General features: G+C 41.6%; 1 protein-coding gene across 1 annotated transcript in view; it reads left to right on the top strand.

The window, feature by feature from the left end:
* The first annotated feature begins 7,332 nt into the window (after nucleotides 1–7,332).
* plppr4a (phospholipid phosphatase related 4a) overlaps nucleotides 7,333–16,867 on the top strand; it is a 57,246-nt gene continuing 47,711 nt past the window's right edge. Inside the window, exon 1 of the mRNA XM_060898166.1 lies at nucleotides 7,333–7,410. Coding sequence (XP_060754149.1) covers nucleotides 7,333–7,410 — 78 coding nt within the window. The remainder of the gene's footprint in view (nucleotides 7,411–16,867) is intronic.

The following is a 16,867-nucleotide window of genomic DNA, read 5'->3' as shown; positions in this document are numbered from 1 at the left end:
TGACTGATGGTCTGGTGGTGACTGATAGTCTGATGGTGTCAGATGGTCTGATGCTGTCTGATGGTGACAGATGATGAATAATGGTGACTGATGATAATTGATGGTCTGATGTCTGATGGTGACTGATGGTCTGGTGACAGATAATGAATGATGATAACTGATGCGCTGATGGTGGCTGATAGTGACCGATGGTCTGATGGTGACAGATAATGATTCACAGTCAGATGGTATGATGGTGACTGATGATAACTGATGGTCTGATGGTGGCTGATAGTGAATGATGATGACTTATGCTCTGATGGTCTGATCGTGACTCACAGTCTGATGGTGACTCATGGTCTGATGATGTCTGATGGTCTGATGGTGACTGATGATCTGATGGTATGATGGTCTGATGGTATGATGGTCTGATGGTGACTGATGGTCTGATGATGTCTGATGGTGACTAATGGTCTGATGGTGACTGATGGTCTGATGATGTCTGATGGTGACTGATAGCCTGAGGGTGACAGTGACTGATGGTGACAGTGACTGATGGTGATGGGTGGTGACTGATGATGACAGATTGTGACGGTGACTGATGGTGATGGTGACTGATGGTCTGATGGTGATTGATAGTGACGGTGACTGATGATCTGATGGTGACTGATGGTGATGGTGACTGATGGTGACGGTGACTGATGGTCTGATGGTGACTGATGGTGATGGTGACTGATGGTGATGGTGATTGATGGTGACTGATGGTGACGGTGACTGATGGTGATGGGTGGTGACTGATGGTCTGATGGTGATGGTGACTGATGGTCTGATGGTCTGATGGTGATGGTCTGATGGTCTGGTGGTGATGGATGATCATTGATTCAATAATTTTACATTCCATTCCATTTTGATTTTAAAAAATAATAAAAGTATAATTTTAAATATTTAAGCAAAGAAATGAAAGTGCAACAAAATATTAAACTGGAGGTAAAGCTAGGCAACACTAGGTAATGGCACCTGCACAAAGTAGCTAACATTTGCGAGCTAGCATGGTATTTTAAGTTGGTAATCCATGTTCAGATGCCTTGTTCCTTCTTTAATATTCAGCAACGGCACTCACTGAGTCTGCTGTTCTCAGTGTTCATTCAGTTTCTTATTGTACCATTTCACTGTTAATTTTCATAAGTTACTATTGGGTAATTGCATTTTTTTGTATGATGAATGAAATTAATACTTCGATAAGCAAATTTATATCAGATTCTGTGTTTATGATTCTTGATTTTTTTTATTTGTGAGAAATTAAAGAAAAAAAAAGAAGTGTGTTAATGAGGGGTATAGCCACCACGAGCCACCAGAATAGTTTCAATGTGCCTTGGTACAACTGTACTGGAGAGAGAAACACCATTCTTCCAAAACATATTTCCTCAGTTGGTGTTTTGATGATGGTGGTGTTGAGTGCTATGAAACACATTACTCCAAAATCATCTATAGATGTACAAGTGGGTTGAGATCTGGTAATGTGAAGGTCGTAACATATGATTTACATAATTTTTGTCCTCATGCTGCTTATTTTATGTACTTTTTTATGCACTTATGGTTCATAAGCATAGGTAAATCACTGCTCTAGGGTTCATTGGTTTTTCTCTATGAGCACAATATTTCCAACAAACTCCACCCAATAAACCCTTGAGGAAACTTTTTTTTCTATGAGTATAAAAAAAGATTAGGGACAATATTTGCCAAAAAAAAGAAGTATGGAGCTATTGATGTTTTTGTACTCAGTAGTAGAATGTGATTTGAGACACAGCTCCAGTCTTTAACAGTAAGATTTCAATGCATGTCACTCCAGTTAAGTTACAGTCACGGGTTGTGGTCGGAGTACCAGATAAATGACAACACGATGGCCTGCTGTGGAAAAGGAGCTGACATGAAAACTTGGTCCTTGTCATCAAGAAGATGCTGGCACAAATTATTTTGTCTTGCTGTCTAAATACATAAATAACACTCTTTATTAAAGGTATATTCGTAAGGCGCTGTGTAAAAATGGACCATGGCTCTGAGAGGAAATGTGGAAAATAAAGTATGTGGAAAATAAATTTATTTTAATGGACTATATCTAGACCAAATATTTTGATATAATGGTGTAATTGGTAGTCAAACGTATACGGTTCACATTGCTAATCAAATATGTTTGGATGGGTTTGTTTTGTTCATTCACTATTTGCAATTAAACAAGGAAAAATAATAAATATGTATTCCAACATATCCCTAAATATTTTATTTGTTTGTATTCGTTATCCACTTAGAGTGTAATGGGAGTCTAACTGAGTGCTTGGTGAAGCAGTGAGCCTAGATTTAACTTACAGCTGATATTAAAGTGTTAATATCAACCGTAAAACAATTTGTACTCCTTGTGCCGAATTACAGTGTCACAGATTGACCTTTTCCTGTTCGATCTAGAATTTTTTCCCAATACATTAAACATCACAAAGATTTCTCAGTTCATGTTCAGATTTAAAATTCTCAAGTACTTGAGAATTTGAACCCATTTCTTCACGTTTGACCAAAAATGTTATAACATGGTGTTCAAAAACTTTTAACTGGCAATGCAGTTTTATTACAACTGTGTTATTACGGCTAGTGTCAATGATAACAGCAAAAAGATTTACATATGCAGCATGTCACTGAAAACGCTTTATATTATTGATTTTTTTTAAGCAAAGTAGATCACTTTTTTAAAAGATGAACGCATTTGACATCTGTAGCTTTGTAGGAATACATTTTGTGGAGCTGTTTGAATCTGAAATAAAATTCTGCAATAATGTTACAGTCATAAAAGACCACAAGATGGCGCAATTGCTCATGGAAAAACAGTCAATCTAGAAATAGAAAGAAAATAATAATAAAAATAATAATCAGTTCAATTTATATAGCGCCTTTCTCACACCCAAGGTTGCTTTACAATTGGGGGGGAGAGTCCACCAAAAGAGGGTCAGGATGTAATTCCAGTGGCGTAGCTACCACAGTCCCACCAGGCACATGAAGATGTCCCACACTACCTGCACAGCCGCCATGATGCCCCCGGGCAACATCACTCGGAACACCATGCCATGGATCCACAATGTGAGCACAGAAGCACCGCAGCAAAGAATGCTGGTATGTCCCAAACCACCTGCACAGCCAACATGACACCACCGGGCAACATCGCTCAGAACACCGCACCAAGCACAAAAGCACCACCGCACACAGCACTGGACAGCCCTGATGTTGAAAGAGCAACGATTTCACTGCAGTCCATAGTGAGGAGCACAGGCATCACCCACGGCACACCAAGGCCTGAAGGGAACGGACGCCCAAAATTGGGTCCAGAGCTATGCCACAACTGGTGGACAAAACAAACATCAAACTACACAAAAAAGAAAAGCAAAAGGGAAAATAAAGAAAAATGAAAAGCTCCGATGAGAAGTGGCAGCCAAAACGTGCACGGCGTACTCTCAACCGGAAACGTAAACAGCCTATTGAAAAGAAAAGAAAAAGAAAAAAATCCAGTTTAGCCAAGCACCCAGAATTTACTGGAGTTTATTTTTTTATAGTTTTCATCATACACTGACATTGACATCCATTTTTGAACAGTTCATTACAGTCTTTCATGAACCACTGCACATTTATAAAAGATTACAGAATGGCTACAGTGAAGAGGATGTTTTTACCTCAGGGAAGAGAACATTGAATTAGGTCAAGTGCATTTTATTGTCATGCCCTCCATAGTCATCCACATGTTCACAGAGTGGCAAAATCTGCAGAGTCTGAAGGATAACAGTGCAACATACAGGACAATACAAAACACACAACAGCTAAAATTGCAAGCAAGTGTGCAAAATTACAGTCCCAGTGAAACGACTGTAATGTACAGTACGTGCAGGAGTGTGCATCAAAACACACAGTATACATGAACTACACAGAACAGCTCGGGGTAGCACTGGGGGTCAGTAGGTGAATGAATGAATTTTTAAATAGTTTGATCATACTGTAGGTAAACACTTAATGCATAGTACATACGTAAGCAGTGTGCAAAATTATGTCTTCTTGGATGTAACGGCACATAGTATTACACTCTCTGAGACTGTTTAGAACCCTGTTTGTTGTTTCACTTGTCTCTCAGGTTCTGTGTACAACCCTCTATGTAGAGCCGATTTAGACAACTGACAAACTCACTTTTGGAAACACTTTATCCTGGTCAGGGTCACTGTGGATCTGAAGCTTTTCACAGGAACACTGGATGTGAGGCAGGAACACACCCTGAATGGGATGCCAGTCCATCACAGGGGACCAAGCAGTGTTGCGTTCACACACACACACACACACACACATTCATATTTAAGGACAGTTTAACATAGCTAATCCACCTCTGTGTGTGTGTGTGTATGGGGGGGACCACACGACTAGAGAACCTGAAAGAAACCCACACATCCATGAGGAGAACATGCACAGAAACTCCACACAAATGATCACTTGAGCTCAGGATTGAACAAGGGAGCCTGGAACCATGCCAACATTTTAGAAAGCTGGGAACCTTGAATTTTACAATGAACCCTTATATCAATACTTAAGACATTACATTACACACTGTAAAAAAAATAGTTGAGAATACTTGAAATTTCAAGGCAACCGTCTGCATTAAGAATTTTATGTTTTGCCAACGATGTGCCCATGATAATCCAAACTATGATAAAACTGTTATCTTTATTAAGAATTCTTAATTAAGTCAATTTTCAATTCCTCATTCTGCCAACATAGATTTCTCTTTTTGCTGAACAGTGGCATTCACAGTAGTGCAAAAAGGCAATTGAGGTTATCACAATTTTTGGGGGGCTTTTTTCACCTCTATTTGGATAGGACAGCGTAGAGACAGGAAATGAGCAGGAGAGAAAGACACACGGGGAGGGATCAGGAAATGACCTCAGGTCGGAACCGAACCCGGGTCCCCAGATTTATGGTATGGCGCCTTATCCACCTGAGCCACGACGCCCCCGAGGTTATCACAATTTATCATTAAACTATACATGCCTTTTTTCATTGTGCTACACAATTATAAAACTTCAATATTGAAATAAAGTTTTTAAAACCCACGTCGTGGGTATGGCGTCGTGGCTCAGGTGGATAAGGCGCCATACCATAAATCCGGGAACCCGGGTTCGATTCCGACGCGAGGTCATTTCCCGAGCCCTCCCCGTCCCTCTCTCCCGCTCATTTCCTGCCTCTACACTGTCCTATCCAAATAAAGGTGAAAAAAGTCTGATAACCTCAATTGCCTTTTTGCACTACTGTGAATGCCACTGTTCAGCAAAAAGAGAAATCTATGTTGGCAGAATGAGGAATTGAAAATTGACTTAATTAAGAATTCTTAATAAAGATAACAGTTTTATCATAGTTTGGATTATCATGGGCACATCATTGGCAAAACATAAAATTCTTAATGCAGACTGTTGCCTTGAAATTTCAAGTATTCTCAACTATTCTTTTTTTACAGGCATTTAGCAGACGCTCTCATCCAGAGCGACATACAACATACCCAGAGCAGCCTGAGGAGCAGTTGGGGGTTAGGAGCCTTACTCAAGGGCACTTCAGTCATTCTTACTGGTCCAAGGAATCAAACCAGCAACCTTCTAGTCCCAAAGCTGCTTTTCTAACCATTCTCTAAGACACTTTAATTAAATTTTAAACGTCTGACAGTTTCTAGGTACGAAGAAGAAAATAATTATCAATAACTTGGAGTGGCAGCACGTTGGTGTAGTGGTTAGCGCTGTCGCCTCACAGCAAGAAGGTCCCGGTTCGAGCCCCGTGGCTGATGAGGGCCTTTCTGTGTGGAGTTTGCATGTTCTCCCCGTGTCCGCGTGGGTTTCCTCCAGGTGCTCCGGTTTCCCCCACAGTCCAAAGACATGCAGGTTAGGTTAACTGGTGACTCTAAATTGACCATAGGTGTGAATGTGAGTCTGAATGGTTGTCTGTGTCTATGTGTCAGCCCTGTGATGACCTGGGGACTTGTCCAGGGTGTACCCCACCTTTTGCCCGTTGTCAGCTGGGATAGGCTCCAGCTTGCCTGCGACCCTGTAGAACAGGATAAAGCGGCTACAGATAATGAGATTTGGAGTTTGACCTAAACCCTTTATCCAGTTAATACAGGGTTCTTTAAAATGGTGAGACACAATCTAGTCCAGCACACAACTGAGCATCCATCCATCCATTATCTGTAGCTGCTTATCCTGTTCTTGCAGGCAAGCTGGAGTCTATCCCAGCTGACTATGGGCGAGAGGCAGGGTACACCCTGGACAAGTCACCAGGTCATCACAGGGCTGACACATAGAGACAAACAACCATTCACACTCACGGTCAATTTAGAGCCACCAATTAGCCTAACCTGCATGTCTTTGGACTGTGGAGGAAACCCACAGAGACACGGGCAGAACATGGAGACTCCACACAGAAAGGCCATCGCCGGCTGCTGGACTCGGACCCAGGACCTTCTTGCTGTGAGGCGATAGTGTAACCACTCCACCACCGTGCCGCCCCGCAGTTGAGAGGTTTTGTTTTTGAGTAGTTTTGCTCAGGGTCTTATTAAACCAAACAGAGTTTGACATTCCCAGGATGTGAACTCAATCTTTGGGTCACTGGCTCAACAGTGCCTTGGGACCAACCAGTAGTTGCACCACGAGACACATGAGGAGGGCTCAAGGACACTGAAGGGCTTGCACAGGGTCACGTGAGATAGATGCCACACTCATCCATTAACCATGCTGTAGCAAACATGCTCAAGTCATCTGGGCAGACTGGACACGTGGGCACTGTGAAATCCAGACACGCACGCAAACGCGCATCCACGCCACCAAAATGCCCGCATGCACACATGCAATCCCGGTGCGCACACGCACGCGCAAATATTCACCTCCCTCCCTTTCCAAATCAGACATGCACCAGCACATGACACACGAGCGCGCGTGAAAGTGGGTTTTGAGCACACCTCTGACGTCACTCTAGCACCCACGTCACCTTCTCTCAGTTCCACTCGGCGCTGATGTGTGGAGGAGACTGAAGCATCTCTCGGTGCCTGACTGTGCGCTGAGCTGAGGAGTGAAGGATAGGTCGGGCTTAGTAAAGGATGCTGCATGGGTTCACAGCGCTGCAGTGGCTCTGCTCCCTCTCATTCCCACCCTGAGCATGGACAACTGAATCAGGACTAAAAGGGGACTGAAGGAGGACTAAACACGCACTGATCCACATCAAGGGGGAATCTGACCATTCCATCATTCCTCATCATTAACAAAGACACCCACAGGAGACACTCAGCACTTCATCATGTCGGCCAAAGAGAGACTTAAAGCCAGCATGAGCAAAGAGAGCGTCACTCTGCTGCCCTGCTTCTACTTTGTGGAGGTAAGACAGCTCCAGCGGAGACACATTACACCCTGCAGGGACGCACTGGACCTAGTGATGAATTCACACACCTACGGCATTCATGTGTGCCAGGCTGTAGGTGTTAATTCAATGCTCTCAGGTTTAAGAAAACCCTATAGGTATTAACTCAGCATCGTAAGGTTCGTTTAACTCACTAAGTGTGCACAAATTAATTACTGTAGACATCATTCCAACACCGTATGTTCATGTTCAAGCAATATTGTTTAACTCAGCTTTATACGCCACTCAACTTAATCTCATCCCAGTTGGTAGGCTGCACCATCCCCGGTTCGATCTTCGTGTAATGTTCTCCCAGTGTTCGTGTGGTTTTCCTCTGGGTTCTCTGGTTTCCTCCTACCTCCCAAGACCTAGCCAGTACATGGCTCATCCCATCCAGGATGTAATCCTGCATTGCGCACAGTGTTTCCAGAATCTACCACGACCCCGACCAGGATAAAGTGCTTACTGAAGATGAATAAAATAAAAATGGTATTAATTCAGCTTAATAATATTTAATTTAACTGAGCAGGTGCAATTCACCTCCAACTTACAATGCAATTTAATGCTCAAGGTGGTTTCTTCAACGCTTTACTTTTCATCCATTACTGTAGAAGTTAATTCACTGTTGTAAAATGTCATTTTAAGATGTAATTGTGTTAATCCAGCACTCAAACTGTTAATATAACGTTTAGATTGACCGTTTTTTAACAGAAAACGTGCAGATCTTAAACACAAAATTTAACCACAGGAAGTTTTCATTCAGGATTCTCAGAGGTCATTAAACATTATTTAAAACTGAATTCAAACCTGAAGGCGTCGACGTGTGGGCAGCACGGTGGTGGAGCAGATTGCTACTTCACTGTCTCTTGGGTTTCCTCCAGCTTCTGTGGTTTCCTCCTACTGTTCAAAAATATGAGCTCGGCAGACTGGTGATACTAAATTTCCCAAAAGTGTTTGCATGGCATCTGCAATGGACAGACGTCTCAAACTTTGGTGTATTCCCACCTCATGCCTAGTGTTCCTGGGACAGGCTCAGCATTTTAAGAGTTAATGTAACACTGTAAGGTAATCCAAACATGGATGTGCATTCAGGTCTTTAAGATTTCATTTAACCTTGAAGATGTTAATTTGAACTCAAGACTTAATCGAGGGTGGCACAGTGGTGTAGTGGTTAGCACTGTCGCCTCACAGCAAGAAGGTCCTGGGTTTGAGCCCCGGGGCTGGCGAGGGCCTTTCTGTGTGGAGTTTGCATGTTGTCCGCGTGGGTTTCCTCCGGGTGCTCCGGTTTCCCCCACAGTCCAAAGACATGCAGGTTAGGTTAACTGGTGACTCTAAATTGACCGTGAGTGTGAATGGTTGTCTATGTGTCAGCCCTGTGATGACCTGGTGACTTGTCCAGGGTGTACCCTGCCTTTTGCCCGTAGTCAGCTGGGATAGGCTCCAGCTTGCCTGCGACCCTGTAGAAGGATAAAGCAGCTTGAGATAATGAGATGAGATGAGACTTAATCGAGAGTTAACTCACCCCTCTTGGTCTTAATTCAACACCGTAAAATCAAAGAAACTCTGAGTCAGCACTACAAACTTTATTATTATATCCACATTCACTGGATATGAGTAATTGCGTGCTCTGATTGGCTACTCTACGACTAGGCTATCAGCTCATGTATCGTGAGTAGAGAAAAACAAAATGGCAGCGCATGTTGCTGAACCAACCAAGGATGAAATGAAAACTACTCGAAAACAAAAACCCCAAAAAATACAAAAAAAGCAACAAAATAGTATGGAATGAAAGTATTTGATGGTAAGGGCGTATCTTTTTTTATTTTTTCAAGAATTATTATTATAGCATTTTTCACAAACTGCTACTGTCATTTCGCTGGTTTGTTTACATTCTAAGTGGAAATGATTTTGTCGGACGTTTTGTATAAAGTTTTTATTTATTTAATTTGCAAAAAAATAAAAGTAAAAATGCTCTGTTTCTCAAAATCCAGTGAATGTGGATAGAATCAAACAGTTATTCCACTCAATCTCGTCATACGTGGCTTATAGCCAACTCAATGCTCTGCGTGTTGTCAGCTGTCAGCTCATGTACGACTCGATTTCATGGAATAACTACTAAATATACAGAAGACTTTATTGATTTTATATGATTTTGCTGTAAAATGCACAAGGATATGTGTTATTGTAATTTAACAGTAGTGTTGGCTGGAAGTCAAACCACATATGCACTCCCTGGCCACTTTAATAGGAACTTGTTCTTGATTGTAAGATTCCTGTTCTTGGCTTCAGGAGTGGAACCCAATGTGTTCTTCTGCTGTTGCATGCTGAGATGCTTTTCTGCTCACCACGGTTGTAAAGAGTTGCTATGAGTTACTATATCCTTCCTGGCAGCTTGAACCAGTCTGGCCATTTTCCTCTGACCTCTCTTATCAACAAGAGAACTATCGCTCGCTCAATGTTTTTTTTGTTTTTCGCCCCTTTCTGTGTAAACTCTAGAGACTGTTGTGTGTGAAAACTCCAGGAGATCAGCAGTTTCTGAAATACTCAAACCAGTCCATCTGGCTCAAACCAACACCCATGCCACAGTGAAAGAAAGTCACACTTTGAGATCACAATTTTTCCCATTCGAATGTTTGAAGTGAACATTAATAACTGAAGCTCTTGATTTGTATCTGCATGATGTTATGCATTGTGCTGCTATCAAGGGATTGGCTGATTAGATAATTGCATAAAAGAACAGGTGGAAGCGGCACGGTGGTGTAGTGGTTAGCGCTGTCGCCTCACAGCAAGAAGGTCCTGGGTTCAAGCCCCGGGGCCGGCGAGGGCCTTTCTGTGTGGAGTTTGCATGTTCTCCCCGTGTCCGCGTGGGTTTCCTCCGGGTGCTCCGGTTTCCCCCACAGTCCAAAGACATGCAGGTTAGGTTAACTGGTGACTCTAAATTGACCGTAGGTGTGAATGTGAGTGTGAATGGTTGTCTGTGTCTATGTGTCAGCCCTGTGATGACCTGGCGACTTGTCCAGGGTGTACCCCGCCTTTCGCCCGTAGTCAGCTGGGATAGGCTCCAGCTTGCCTGCGACCCTGTAGAACAGGATAAAGCGGCTAGAGATAATGAGATGAGATGAGATGAGAACAGGTGGATGGGTGTTCCTAATAAAGTGGCCGGTGAGTGTAAATATTCATGCGCTATTTCTCTTGTAACAACTTATTTACAGGGGCTTGTATGGTGGATGCTTCATAATAACCTAACCCTAATAATAAACACATTAAAAACGTGCTGTGATTTAACAAAGAAAAAGAGAAGTCGATGTATCATTTTTGAAATGAGGCTCCAGTGTCAGCACTTTCAAACAGTCCGTGTGTTTTCTCACAAAGGGAAAGTCTTCAGGGCAGAGGATTTTGTGGTTTCTATGGAGCTATTCTTCAAAAGAAGGGAAATTGTGTCTGGAGAGAGAATGAGTGTTTACAGTTGCTATAACTAAGAACAGGAACAATATTTCATTTTGTATACATTGTATACATAATATACTGATAAAAATTGTGGCATGTCATTCTTTAATAATGCTGTGGTATAAGAGGAATAAAACAGGTCAGCACAGGGTTAATAATGCATAATAATCAACATTAAGATGGCAAGAGTAAGTCCTCTTCATCTCATGATGCATAACACTACCCTGTCCTTGATTATTTTCCTATCAGCACATTCCCAAGTATATTATTCCTTATCTCACAGACTTCCATCTTAACTGTCATCAAGTGAATTGCTATCATCATATGTTTACTCAGTTTCTTTAAGATTTAAATTAGAAACTCATCACATTTCACTTGGGGAAGCCATGGCCTAATGGTTAGAGAAGCAGCTTTGGAACCAAAAGGTTGCTGTTTCAATTCCCTGGACCAGCAGGAATGACTAAAGTGCCCTTGAGCAAAGCACCTAACCCCCAACTGCAAGCAGCTTTGGGACCAAAAGGTCACTGGTTTGATTCCCTAGACAAGCAGGAATGGCTAAAGTGCCCTTGAGCAAGGCACCTAGCCCCCAACTGCTCCCCAACTGCAAGCAGCTTTGGGACCAAAAGGTCACTGGTTTGATTCCCTGGACAAGCAGGAATGGCTAAAGTGCCCTTGAGCAAGGCACCTAACCCCCAACTGCTCCCCAACTGCAAGCAGCTTTGCAACCAAAAGGTCACTGGTTTGATTCCCTGGACCAGCAGCAATGGCTCAAGTGCCCTTGAGCTTGAGCAAGGCACCTACCCCCCAGCTGCAGTTAGGGAGCAGTTGGGGAACAGTTAGGGGTTAGGTGCCTTTCTCAAGGGCACTTGAGCCATTGCTGCTGGTCCAGGGAATCAAACCAGTGACCTTTTGGTCCCAAAGCTGCTTGCAATTGGGGAGTAGTTGGGGGTTAGGTGCCTTGCTCAAGGGCACTTTAGCCATTCCTGCTTGTCCAGGGAATCGAACCAGTGACCTTTTGGTCCAAAAGCTGCGAAAATTGCTCTGGATAAGAGCGTCTGCTAAATGCCTGAAATGTAATGCCTTTAAGCTAATTTTCTTTAAAGTTTAAAGAGGAATAGCATGACCTCATGTCATAACATGAAGGAAAAAGCCTGCTTCATACACAGAACATCAGTCTTCTTCTCTCTTGTTCATACAGGACTGAAAGTAGGACGGTAAGCTCATGAGAAATATCCTCCATATGTGTAACACAGGACAGCAGCCTTGTGGTTGATTTGCTCTCAGCGGTCACAAGTCATTTAGACACCAGCACAAAACCTCTATAAGGATTTGATCATATTCTAGTATGAAATTTGCTTTATGATCGTAATATCCAAGGAGTGAGCAGGAACATGTCCAATACTTGTCTACACCAAAGCGGCACTAAACTGGCCACATGAGAACGTTGTATTGGGATATGATCCATGACTGCACCGTGGAGTAACATAGAGATTTATGGGACAGTGATATGAAGATAAATCATAAATCACATCGACTGAATTCACTACCCCATGTTTGATTTATCATCATGATTATAAGAGGGTTTATGGGTCATTTTATTGCAGCGTGAGGATAGAAACAGGACACAGGACTTGACTGATGGAATATTTCGAAGCTATATTCTGCCACCTGAAAATCTCGACATTGGTGAAATGGGCCATTTTCAAAAAAATGTACCTATTACGGTAAAGAAGAAGTCTTCACTTATTTTTCAGTTTCTCATCAGAACAGAGGGGTTTAATTAAAAAAGGATTCACATAACTGCATAGACAATAAAAACCTCTCTAAATTTTCATACTGAAGTTTTTATCTTATTTAATAAGAAAAATAAGAGTGATTTATGTTATAATTTTTATTTACCGTTACCAATGCAAAAACTAATTATTCATAAATATATCTTGCATTCTTGAACTTACTCAGGAGTAAATTTTATTTTTCACAAAAATAACTAATTAGGGGCGGCACGGTGGTGTAGTGGTTAGCGCTGTCGCCTCACAGCAAGAAGGTTCTGGGTTCGAGCCCCGTGGCCAGCGAGGGCCTTTCTGTGTGGAGTTTGCATGTTCTCCCCGTGTCCACGTGGGTTTTCTCCTGGTGCTCCGGTTTCCCCCACAGTCCAAAGACATGCAGGTTAGGTTAACTGGTGACTCTAAATTGACCGTAGGTGTGAATGTGAGTGTGAATGGTTGTCTGTGTCTATGTGTCAGCCCTGTGATGACCTGGCGACTTGTCCAGGGTGTACCCTGCCTTTCGCCCGTAGTCAGCTGGGATAGGCTCCAGCTTGCCTGTGACCCTGTAGAACAGGATAAAGCGGCTAGAGATAATGAGATGAGATGAGATAACTAATTAGGTGTTTAAACAAAAGTATTGAGTACATTATCTGATTTGTTTTTTTTTATAAATTCAAAAAATACTGTTGTGTTACTTTAGTTTCTTTACTGTTACCCAAAAACATTTTTGAAAATAATTAGTTCCTAGTGCTTGCTAAAGATCGAGCTGTTCGACATCCTGAAGTGCCAGGATGTTGGGACTCCATTTTGAATTTTTTTGAGGCAGTGGAGGCTGAAAGGTGAGCAAAACATTTCATTAATTACTCATGTCACACAAATATACTTTCTTTACTGTGATGCACATATCATCTTATAGACATCAGTGATCAAATAGAAACTATTTGTAGTTGTTGATTAAGTTTGAGTGATGAAATATGAGCAATTATTTGAAAGCATAACTGTCATGCTGTGTTGTAAGAGAATGAGACACCTCTTTACCGTTACCATATACTTTCTTTACCGTTACCATTCCTAGTAACGGTAAAGAAACTTTGGTAACAGTAAAGAGAAAATCATGCATAAATGTCTGTTTTTCTCTAGATTTCCAGGCCAAATAGGCAAATAGAATTGAATTTCAAATATTTTAAGTCATTGTGTACCAGATGAAATATAATAAAAGCTTTTTTGGTATCGTAACGGTAAAGAAAGCCACAATTCCAGAAAAATTAAATTTTTTTTTATAAAAATAATAGGAATCTAGCTTTGCTGATTAGTAGGACTTGATTTTAATCAATAGGCAATCTTTTTGTACATTTATAGAAAGAAGGCGTGACAATTTTTTTTTTCATTTCTTTACCGTAATTGGTACAATTTTTTGAAAATGGCCCAAATATGCATCTTTTTTTCCACAGAGTTCAGCTAAAAATAAAATCTACAATTCCCTTCTTAAGCCTAAATGAAGCCAATCAACTTTTGTATGTTTGGTGACCTAAAGTGTGCTTCTTTTAATTTTCTACTGTAGCTAGGATGCTAATGTTGCTAATATACAGTATAACAGAAGCTTAGAGCTACCAGTTTAATAGAGTTCAGCTCAGTAGCACCATTTCTACATAAACTCTTTCATACAGAAACAATACGTCAATCAAATCGAGTCTAGATTGTCATCCGAATCACTTCCAATATATAACCGTGTCTGAGTCTGGCCCTCATTAAATTGTGCACTGAGAAAGGATGTGATTTGCCTTTTAAATAGCCATTGCTATTGTTTTTAGCTCTGCAGTGTCTTTTTTATTCATTTTATATGGATGTCAGAAAGCACATAAGCAGGTCTGTGGTGTCTTGTTTACAGAGTGTTGTTTCTTGCATCTTGTACGTGGATTGCATCCTGATTTGATTTTAACTGCACTCATCTGCACTTGGATTTTAATCTGTTTTAAATAAAAATGTATTTTAATACAGATATACCATACGAGGGTGTATACTAATACTCCAGACACATAAAACATAAAACAACCAAGTGGGAAAAGGGACGTTTGAGATAAATTTATGTCAGGTGAGTGTGTGATGATTTAGATACAGTGGTGCTTGAAAGTCTGTGAACCCTTTAGAATTTTCTATATTTCTGCATAAATATGACCTAAAACATCATCAGATTTTCACACAAGTCCTAAAAGTAGATAAAGAGAACCCAGTTAAACAAATGAGACAAAAGTATTATACTTGGTCATTTATTTATTGAGGAAAATGATCCAATATTACATATCAGTGAATGGCAAAAGTATGTGAACCTTTGCTTTCAGTATCTGGTGTGACCCCCTTGTGCAGCAATAACTGCAACTAAACATTTGCGGTAACTGTTGATCAGTCCTGCACACCGGCTTGGAGGAATTTTAGCCCATTCCTCCGTACAGAACAGCTTCAACTCTGGGATGTTGGTGGGTTTCCTCACATGAACTGCTCGCTTCAGGTCCTTCCACAACATTTCGATTGGATTAAGGTCAGGACTTTGACTTGGCCATTCCAAAACATTAACTTTATTCTTCTGTAACCATTCTTTGGTAGAATGACTTGTGTGCTTAGGGTCGTTGTCTTGCTGCATGACCCACCTTCTCTTGAGATTCAGTTCGTGGACAGATGTCCTGAAATTTTCCTTTAGAATTTGCTGATATAATTCAGAATTCATTGTTCCATCAATGATAGCAAGCCGTCCCGGCCCAGATGCAGCAAAACAGGCCCAAACCATGATACTACCACTACCATGTTTCACAAATGGGATAAGGTTCTTGTGCTGGAATGCAGTGTTCTCCTTTCTCCAAACATAACGCTTCTCATTTAAACCAAAAAGTTCTATTTTGGTCTCATCCGTCCACAAAACATTTTTCCAATAGCCTTCTGGCTTGTCCACGTGATCTTTAGCAAACTACAGACGAGCAGCAATGTTCTTTTTGGAGAGCAGTGGCTTTCTCCTTGCAACCATGCCATGCACACCATTGTTGTTCAGTGTTCTCCTGATGGTGGACTCATGAACATTAACATTAGCCAATATGAGAGAGGCCTTCAGTTACTTAGAAGTTACCCTGTGGTCCTTTGTGACCTCGCCGACTATTACACGCCTTGTTCTTGGAGTGATCTTTGTTGGTTGACCACTTCTGGGGAGGGTAACAATGGTCTTGAATTTCCTCCATTTGTACACAATCTGTCTGACTGTGGATTGGTGGAGTCCAAACTCTTTAGAGATGGTTTCGTAACCTTTTCCCGCCTGATGAGCATCAACAATGCTTTTTCTGAGGTCCTCAGAAATCTCCTTTTTTCGTGCCATGATGCACTTCCACAAACATGTGTTGTGAAGATCAGACTTTGATAGATCCCTGTTCTTTAAATAAAACAGGGTGCCCACTCACACCTGATTGTCATCCCGTTGATTGAAAACACCTGACTCTAATTTCACCTTCAAATTAACTGCTAATCCTAGAGGTTCACATACTTTTGCCACTCACAGATATGTAATATTGGATCATTTTCCTCAATAAATAAATGACCAAGTATAATATTTTTGTCTCATTTGTTTAACTGAGTTCTCTTTATCTACTTTTAGGACTTGTGTGAAACTCTGATGATGTTTTAGGTCATATTTATGCAGAAATATAGAAAATTCTAAAGGGTTCACAAACTTTCAAGCACCACTGTATCGAGTTTGTACAGCATTAAGATCAGACTGATATATCAGCTATGATCTTCCGTTACTCATTGGCTACATTAACCTAGCAGCTTATAAGGGTGGTGCAGTGGTGTAGTGGTTAGCACTGTCGCTTCATAGCAAGAAGGTTTTGGGTTTGAGCCCAGCGGTTGACAGGGGCCTTTCTGTGTGGAGTTTGCATGTTCTCCCCGTGCCTGCGTGGGTTTCCTCCGGGTGCTCCGGTTTCCCCCACAGTCCAAAGACATGCGGTTAGGTTACCATGGGGCAGTTATGGCCTGAGGGTGGGCTGAAGTGCCCTTGAGCAAGGGCACCTAACCCTCAACTGCTCCCCGGATGCGGTAACATAGCTGCCCACTGCTCTGGGTATGTGTGTGTGTGCTCATTGCTCACTTGTGTGTGTGCATGCGTGTGTTCACTGCTTCAGATGGGATGTGCATGTGACAAATAAAGGCTTCTAATTCTAAAAAGTCCCAAACTTTTTAGAAGA

This window comes from Neoarius graeffei, chromosome 17, assembly GCF_027579695.1.
Source record: "Neoarius graeffei isolate fNeoGra1 chromosome 17, fNeoGra1.pri, whole genome shotgun sequence".
Lineage (NCBI taxonomy): Eukaryota > Metazoa > Chordata > Actinopteri > Siluriformes > Ariidae > Neoarius > Neoarius graeffei.
This window is presented reverse-complemented; position numbering and strand designations above follow the sequence as displayed.